The sequence below is a fragment of the Erithacus rubecula genome (genome assembly GCF_903797595.1).
Source record: "Erithacus rubecula genome assembly, chromosome: 8".
In the NCBI taxonomy this organism is placed as follows: domain Eukaryota; kingdom Metazoa; phylum Chordata; class Aves; order Passeriformes; family Muscicapidae; genus Erithacus; species Erithacus rubecula.
Genome location: NC_136659.1, coordinates 18,042,087 through 18,050,783, shown reverse-complemented (window position 1 = coordinate 18,050,783; position 8,697 = coordinate 18,042,087). Strand labels below are relative to the sequence as shown.

The window sequence follows — 8,697 nt, the reverse complement described above, 5'->3', positions numbered from 1 at the left end:
TGGATCATGGCAGGTCACTGCAAATGTCTTTGGAGGGACTATGAATGCCATGAGAGGACTTGGCTGTGGCAGTGTGAGCCATCACTGGGACAGGTTTTGGGGTAGGCTCCAGGATGAGGTACTTGGGGCCCTGAAGACAGAGGCACAGCAGAAACCATGGAGGGTACCACGATGCAAGCAGCTCTTACTCCCGGGTATGCTACCCAAGGTCTACAGAGCCCCGTATGGTGGTACAGCCACTCTGGGATACCTGACTCTAAAAATACAGATTTTTAAGACACCTGTCTAAAAATGGTGGTGGTGACTCGTGATTTACATTTACTGTGTTTAAATCGACAGTAGCCATCCAGCCCAGTGCAACCCGAGCCCCTCTGACCCCGAGGGCAGTGGAGTCTCGCCGCCCCCCGTAGCAGGCAGGGTCCCATGGCAGCGGGGCTGTGGAGCCGTGCCCCTTGCGTCTCAGCCCCGAGGCTGGAGCAGTTCAGACTGCAGCTCTTTGCATCCGGGCCGCCGTGCTGCCCTGGCGCCGAGGGCGCTGCCGCTCCCTCCCCGGCGGGCCCGAGCGCCGCTCAGGCCCCCAGAGCCCCGCCGGTCGGGACCGGCCCCTCGGTGTGCGGGCCAAAGCTCCGCTCGGGGCTGTGCCTTTCAGCGCCGCTCTCCGAGCGGGCCCTGGCCCGGCTGCGCCGCCGGGAGCAGCCCCCTGCCCCCCGCCGCCTCCCGCGCTGCAGCTCATCTCTGGTGTCCCTTTGCTTTACACTGGGACGGAGCGGCAGCCCATTTCCCATGGAAATAGTGCTTTGTGTGTAACTGTATTGACACTTGGCCTTGATACCTGTATCTCCTGATAACTGAAACAAATTTCTAAAATAAATATTGTACTTTGATCTTCCAGCCCTGCATTTTTAATGATAGCTCTGAACATCACTTCATTAAGAATACATTTCAGGAGACTGAAATGCTCCGAGTTTGAACGCTAATTATTTGTACAGAAAATTATGACTGCAACGTTTCATTTTTCAGCCCATTGGTTTCTTCCAGAAAATGAGAATTTATTCTCGATTTTTAGGTAATGTGCTTCCTTGGATGCATATTTATGGCGTTTGTAGTGTGGCAGTTTTAGAGAAACTTATCCAGTTTTCCACTAACTCTTTTGTAACTTGACAAATCATTTTGGTCCGTCGAGATGTCTGGGGAAATACCATACTTTAAAGAATGGAGGGAACCTTGGAGTGTTTAGTGTCTCCTGATCTACCTATCCCTTCGCATTTCGTTTAGAAACATTGTTCTGAGTATTCTTCTGGCAATTACTAGATAAAACGAATTATCAGAAATCGAGGTGGGGGTTAAATCGGGGATCTCGCAAATGTTTAAGTTTCAGAGAAGTTTGGGGATAAAGAGGTTTAGGGACAACGCAAGTGCGAGCGCCGCCGTTTCGCTTCAGGGAGCAGAGGTGCGGCTCGGGCTCGGCTCCGGCTGCCCTGGCTCCAGCTTAGACTCCAGGGGACAACGAGTGCGCTCCTGCCCCCGATGCGGCTCTAGTGGCGCGGCTGGAGCTCGGCAGTGAGCGGAGGGCACCCGACGGCTGCGGGCGGGAGTGTGCGGGGCAATGCCTGCGTGCGCGTCCTCCCGGCTGTGCTTCCCTCTTGCCGCCATGTCCCGTGTAGACGCGGCGCAGCCCCCGGCGGATCGCGCATCGGCGGTTCTGGGAGGTGTTTTGTGTGTGATGGATGGAGGTGCCGAACCCCGTGAGCCCCGCACGCTTGCAGGCGGATGGGGAGCTCTATCGCCCACAGCCTCACGTCCTGGCGGGGGCAGCTGCCGGGCCGCGGGGTCCTGCAGCAGCAGCGAACCTTGCCTTTATGCATCAGTGCGTGGTAAAAGCACCTTGTCTTCCTGTTGCCAGCCTGGTGAAGCGGTTACCTGGCGCATGGGAAGAGCTTGATATGGCTGCTGCGTAGTGTTACACGGGGTCGAGCTTTTATTTCTCCCCAGGACTCAATATGAAGCCGTGGGAGAGGACTTGGCACTTTAATCCCTTCAAAGAAACCGATCTAATTCAAGCCCTACAACTCTTGAAAGTCTTTGAGCGGACAGTGATTGTTTCCACAGGAAAGGCAGATAAAGATCTCTGTGTGCTGGCGTTTAAAGAGACTTCAGTGGCGGTGTGAATACAATTGAACCCAGCGACTGCGGGGAGGATCGAGTTACCTGTGCAAACAGCTCCGGAGGACCGGAGCCAGCCGGCATCTGCCCGAAAGGGCACCCCCGCCTCCTCAAGACGGAGATGAACGTCCTGGTTTGGTACCTGGCCAAACAGGCCGGCGTTTGCGATGGACTGGGAGCAGATGGGGAAGCGGGGAGGAGAGGAGCGCGTTTCCAGGGCCCCCGAAGGAGCGCGCAGCTGAGCGGGCCCGCGGAGAGGCGCGGGGCCCCGCCTGCCCCTTCCTGGGCGGTACACACGAGGGGTCCCGCCAGCTCTGCAGCCCACCGAGCTCAGCAGCCGACGGTGGCGGCAGGCTGTGACCCAGATGTGCCTGGTGCTGGTTAGAGGGTCGATAGCCTCACACATAGTCGAACGCAAGGCAGGTTAGATCCTTCATACACACATGCGTATAGACATGTATGTATAGACTGAGGCCAAAAGGTGCGGGATGAGGTAACAAAGCGCTCGGGCCGACTTTGGGCAGGAGATGAGAGAGCGATGGAGGCAAGACCCCGTAACAGCGTTCGTGCTTCCGAGGAGCCGCCCCGACCTGTACTCACCGCCGGCGCAAGACAAGTCGGCTCGGCAGGCCCGCCAACAGAGACTCCGATCCTCATTTAAAGAAATTAGGTCTTTTACAGGCGGGACCCGCTAGGGAAGAGGAAACTTTTCCCTTCTGTTTCCCGGTTTGTCGGTGTGTCTGTCTGAGGGAGCGCTTGCTGCTGGTGGCAGCCCGCCGCTCCTCCCCGGGCCCGGCTGGGCGCCTGGCCTGGCCCTGGGCCAGGCGGGGGCTCCCGGTAACAAGGGGGCAATGCCGGCTGAGCGAAGTGAAACAAATCCAGCTACCAGAGGAGAAAATGCGAGGTTATTTGCCGAGTCATATCGAGGGCATACCCCTCAGCCTCGGGGGAAGGGCGGGGGAAGGGAGGGAGCGGGGAGGAACCACCGACAATTACTCCAGGGAAGTTTTACGGCTGGGATCGACCAGCCTCGATCAGGTGAACTCACTGAGCTATGTTACTTTCAGTCATTAAACACTATCAGAGGAATCCGGAGGCTGATACCTCGAGCGATAACAAAGACACGTTGTCACTTTAGGGCTCTGCCACAAATTAAATTGGAAAAAAAAAAAAAAAAAAAAAAAAAAGGAAAAAAAAGAGGGGAGATCCAGTGTCTTGCACATGCAACGCGAGGGTCTCTAGGCGGTAAGGGGTCCTTTGATCAAGAAAATCCAATTATTTGTGTATATACATTTCCCACATAGTGATTACTTCATTAATTGTCCCGCCTTTATCTCCTCCCTTCCCATCCCCCCTAATAATCAGTTCTTTTATCCAGACCAACAAACACACCATAGGAGCTTTGTGGATTCAAAGGATTTGCTTTCGCTTCTGAAAGAGCCGCTATTCTTTGATGATTGGGTAGCGGCAAACTTCAAAGCCATAAATCTTCCCTCTGACTGGTTGGCGGCCCGGCAAAGTCCTTATCAAATTCTTGGAGGTGATCCTGGCGCAGTCAGACAGTCCGCGGAGATCGCGCAGCGCGGGGGGGGTGGGACGCGCACGGAGCCGAAGAGATCTGAAGGAAAGGGAGAGAGAGGGGGAGAGAGAAGGAAACTGGGCAGCTTCTCGTCTTCCCCTCGGCGTCCTCATGCCTCAGCAGTGCCCCGGCGCCTTCCCTTCGCCCCGGGCGCAGTAGCCATGGCCGCGGTGGCTGTCCTCCGGAACGACTCCCTCCAGGCTTTCCTCCAGGTCAGTACCCGCACCCGGTGTTGCTCGAACTCCGCCGAGTCCCGCGGTTGTAACCTGCATTGCGCGGGGGCAGCCGGCGTCAGCCGCCTCCCTTCCGGAGCTTCCCCCGCCGGCTGCCCGGAGAGGTAGGTGGGGACCCCCGCGTTGGCAGAACGCCGGGCTCGGGCTTCTCGGGCTGGTAACTTCCCTCTCCCGCCAGCAGCCCGTTATTAACTCCAGGCAGCGCTCCGTGGGCAAGGGGTGTGCAGGGGTACGGGGGCTGCCTCCCTGCCCACAGCGGCTGCTTCCCCGGCTGAGCGGCGGCGAGGCCGGCGGCGCTGGCCGCAGGCGGGACCGCTCTCTGGGCGGGGCGGGGGGGGCCGGGCACGTCCTGCCCTCTGGGTGCGCATTGTTTTCGGAAAGTTTACCGCCCGTGCGGGGAGCGGCGCGGGAAGTTTCTCGCAGGCCGGTGTCGGCGGGCGGCGAGTAACGCGCTCTCTTCCCTCCTTCCCTTCTCCCCTCCTTCCCGTTCCTGCGCAGGACCGCACCCCCAGCGCCTCCCCAGACTTGGCCAAGCACTCGCCCCTGGCTCTCCTGGCCGCTACTTGTAGCCGGATCGGGCAACCGGGCGCAGCGCCCTCGGATTTCCTGCCGGTCTCCTACGACCCGACGCTGGGATCCCCCTCTAGGATCTTCCACCCGTGGAGCGGCGAGATGCCAGCGCACTCCCCGGGAGGGTTGCCGCCGCCTCATCCCAGCTTGGGCTTGACCCCTCAGAAGAACCACCTGCAACCCTCCTTTGGGGGTTCTCACGAACTGCCCCTCACCCCCCCGGCGGACCCCTCCTATCCCTACGAGTTCTCTCCCGTCAAGATGTTGCCCTCCTCCATGGCCGCCCTGCCGTCCAGCTGCCCGCCCGCCTACGTCCCCTACGCCGCCCAGGCCGCCCTGCCGCCCGGGTACTCCAACCTGCTTCCGCCCGCCCAGCCCTGCCGGCAGCTGTCGCCCAACCCGCCGCCCGAGGACATCCCCTGGTGGAGCATCCAGCAGGCCAGCGCCCCGGGCGGCTGCGGCCACCGCTTCCCCGCGGCGGCGGCTCTGCCGCGGAGCCTGGTGCTGGGGCACTCGGACTTCGCTCAGTACCAGACGCAGATCGCCGCCCTGCTGCAGACCAAGTCTCCCCTGGCGGCCACGGCCAGGAGGTGCCGCCGCTGCCGCTGCCCCAACTGCCAGTCGGCCGCGGGCAGCGCCCCTGAGGCAGAGCCGGGCAAGAAGAAGCAGCACATCTGCCACATCCCCGGCTGCGGCAAGGTGTACGGCAAGACCTCGCACCTGAAGGCGCACCTGCGCTGGCACACGGGCGAGCGGCCCTTCGTCTGCAACTGGCTCTTCTGCGGGAAGAGCTTCACCCGCTCCGACGAGCTGCAGCGGCACCTGCGGACTCACACGGGCGAGAAGCGGTTCGTCTGCCCCGAATGCGGAAAGCGCTTCATGCGCAGCGACCACTTGGCCAAGCACGTCAAGACCCACCAGAACAAGAAGCTGAAGGCGGTGGCGGACGGCGTCAAGCGGGAGGACAGCCGCGACCTGTGACCGCCGGCGTGCTGCCTCTGCGGGCCGGGCCGAGCCGCGGCGGGACCTGGGCTGGGGGCGTTTCTCCGCCGGGGGCAGGGCGGCGGCGGGGAGAGGGCGGCCGGCTCTCGGACTCTCGCCGGGCACGGCGGGCAGGACCCCGGCGAGGAGCGGCCTCCGCAGACCCTCAGGCCCGACACTGGACGCTCATAGGGCCCCGGGGCTGTCCCGGGGCAGGCGCCCGGCCCTGCCTGGAGCGCGGCTGAGGCGGGGGTCCGGCCCGCCCGCGGGGGTCGAGGCTTATGGACATCTGGGGGTGAGGTGGCAGCGTCGGTGTGGCCGTGCTGGGGCTCGGCCCTCGGTGCTTTCAGGGTAACAGACTGAAGTTTTGTGTACAGGTTATTTAATAGTTACGTTTGAATACACGTGTTCCCCTCCGTCTTCGACCCCGCGCGGGGTCCAGCATGAGATGTTTCTGTAAAGCGACCCGCTACCGCAGCGTGAAATAAACGCGTTCACACCGGGGTCAGCAGGGCGGTCCCGCCGCGTCGGTCTCGTTCGCTCCTTGCCCGGTGCCCCGCGCGCGGCCCTCCCGCCACGGGGCGGCGGCGGCTCCATCGCGGCGGCGAGCGGAGCTCAGCGCACGGTGACCCGGGAGCTGCTCACGGTAACACCTGTAACGGCCCGGGAGCTGCTTCGGGCGGGTGCGCCTGCTGGCTTTGGTTCGTGGGGTGGGTTTGGGGTTTTAAAATTATTTTCAGCATTTTGTTTCCACCACATGAAGCTGAGGAAAAAAAAAAGAGAGAAATGCATGGTGCGGTACTGAGAATGAACATAGAGGTCAAGATCTACAGGCTTGGACATGTGTTTGTGCAGGAGTGGACAGCAGTCAGTGTTAGTGATGCCCCTTCTCAGAGAGGTCCAGGCCACAGGGCCACACAGCCACTCCCAGCCTAAGTTGTCTGTGGCACTGCAGAGCCAAAACATGCTTCCCGAATGTTAACTTTCTGTAAAACTGCAGAATTTGGAGGCTGAGACACATTACCCTGCTAGTACAATAAAATGGCAGTCACTGTCCTGCAGAGGAGAAGATAACTTGGCACAAAACTGTATTTAGAAGTACCTGGTAGATAGTGACAGCCTTTAGGGTTTCTTCTCTCACTGGGCATCAGTTAAGTATGAGTTTAGGTGTATTTATTTTAAAATTATAACCTTTCTTACTGCAGAAAGTTCCCTAATTTTTTTTTAATTGGAATCTATGTAGCCAAACAAACTGAACAACCTGATCAGCAATTTGCTAAATTTTGCATTCTAACATTGAGAACACGTTATTTGCTCCTCATCTTTTTACAACATCAGCTTTATTTTCTGATTACCTGATGAGACAGTGATATAAAAAGCACCTTCAAAACTTCACCAGGACTAATCTGGAACTGTTCAGCTTCAGGTGAGATCCTCTGGCAGCAGTTATCAAGCAAGCTTTGTCTCAACCATGTTGGTAGAGATACGCTTTGCTGTGGACTTTTGAATCAAGTAAAAACACAGGTCGATAAATGTAATGACGGGACATGTAAAACCCATGTGTTTGCATATATGTTAAATACTGCCAAGAATCTCTTCTCCTGGGGAATAATGAGATGAGACAATATCACAAGAACCCTCACATTTGAAATAATGTGAAGTTAATGGACAGTTACCGTTGTACAGCTCCTTAACAATATTTTAGTATTTATTATTCTGAATTAAGTTTCCCACATCATATTCCTAGGGTCAACTAAATTAATAACCAAGCAGCTGTCTTCTTTTCTATTGAAGAATCTTCTATAAGCTGTTGTGTTATAGAAAACATTGAGAGGGATATGTTTAACTTCACTAGCTAGCATTCCTTTGCCAAAGATTTAGGTGTCAGACGTGTGTGGTTGAGTCATATTAAGTAGAACATATCTCCAGTGGTCCAGAGTGAGTGACAGCAAGGCAGGAAATAAACAATAGACCTGATTGAGAAGTCTTTAGTAAAAAAAGTCTTGGAGACAAAAGTGCATCTCGTTTACTACTGATGTAGGATTTAAATATTTTACTGGGAATTACAATGTTTCTGGTTTTAAAAATGTTTCATAGCACAGAGTGGCAATCTGGTTCCTTTCTTTGTGACTAAGTTACATTAAGAATGTAGAGTTAGAGAATTTCAGATTGCTTTAAGAAAGATTCTGTCTCACTAATAGTCTCAATTCTGTGTATGGATCAAAGCTACTTAAAATGGAGAGTAGTGCTTTCATTGGTAGCAGTACAGGAGGAACAACAGTATCCCAGAGTAGGAAAGGTCTCTCACAGGACAGTCATTCCCACATGGTGATGGCCTTTCACTGCTGTGAGTGCAGAGATGAAGTATCAGCAGGAGCTGAAGCAATGTCTGAGATGTTTCTGGTGCACGTTTAGTCTGACTCAGAGCTAGAGACCTGTTCCTCTTAGAGCAGATGTAACTAGCAGAAATTAGCCCCATAATGGTAGATGTGGTGATTTCTAAGCTGGACAATTATGGAAAGATTTTTCTCCAGTTTGAAGACATGGTGAATTTCACCTATGTTGTCCGGTCTAGCAGACTATTTTGGGTTCTTATTCATTCCACAAGACACAGCTTGTACGGAAATACTGAAAGTTTTACCACTCACTTAAGTATGACCCTCCAAATAATTTGGGTTTTAAGCAAAAAACTGTAGCCCACACAGTGTCAGCACCATTTCAAGAGGGTGATGGTATCTGATTTACCAAAAAAAACCCACAAAGTAGTATCATGTTTTAGCCTAGGCACCTTGTATATATGTGTAATGACTACATTAAAGCTTGAAAGTGCACAGGTTAAAATACATACAGTCAAAATTAGTTAAGGGGTTTCACTCAAATACATTCTTTTCTCATGGCAGGCTTTTAGTATCAAATGCTAATGAAAATCTTAATCTCTGAATGGCACACACACACAAAAGGCAGAAAATTAGGGACTTAGAACACTTAGGTGAATGAATCTAACAGTTTATATTTTAAAAAAATTAATAAAACTATTTCTCTGTGAAGCTTTTAAATAGTTCATTGGGAAAATGAAGTATATATGCATCATAGCTGTTTCATACTCATCTGTAAATAGCTAAATCATATGATAGCTTTTCAATTGAAATAATTAAACTTTTTTAGTAATAT

At 54.7% G+C, this 8,697-nt stretch overlaps 1 protein-coding gene across 1 annotated transcript; it reads left to right on the top strand.

The window, feature by feature from the left end:
- The first annotated feature begins 3,369 nt into the window (after positions 1-3,369).
- SP5 (Sp5 transcription factor) lies at positions 3,370-6,030 on the top strand. The gene is made up of 2 exons (XM_079311304.1): positions 3,370-3,954; positions 4,474-6,030. Exons 1-2 carry the CDS (start codon positions 3,904-3,906, stop codon positions 5,524-5,526), a joined length of 1,104 nt encoding a protein of 367 aa, XP_079167430.1. The 5' UTR covers positions 3,370-3,903; the 3' UTR covers positions 5,527-6,030.
- The last annotated feature ends 2,667 nt before the right edge of the window (positions 6,031-8,697 follow it).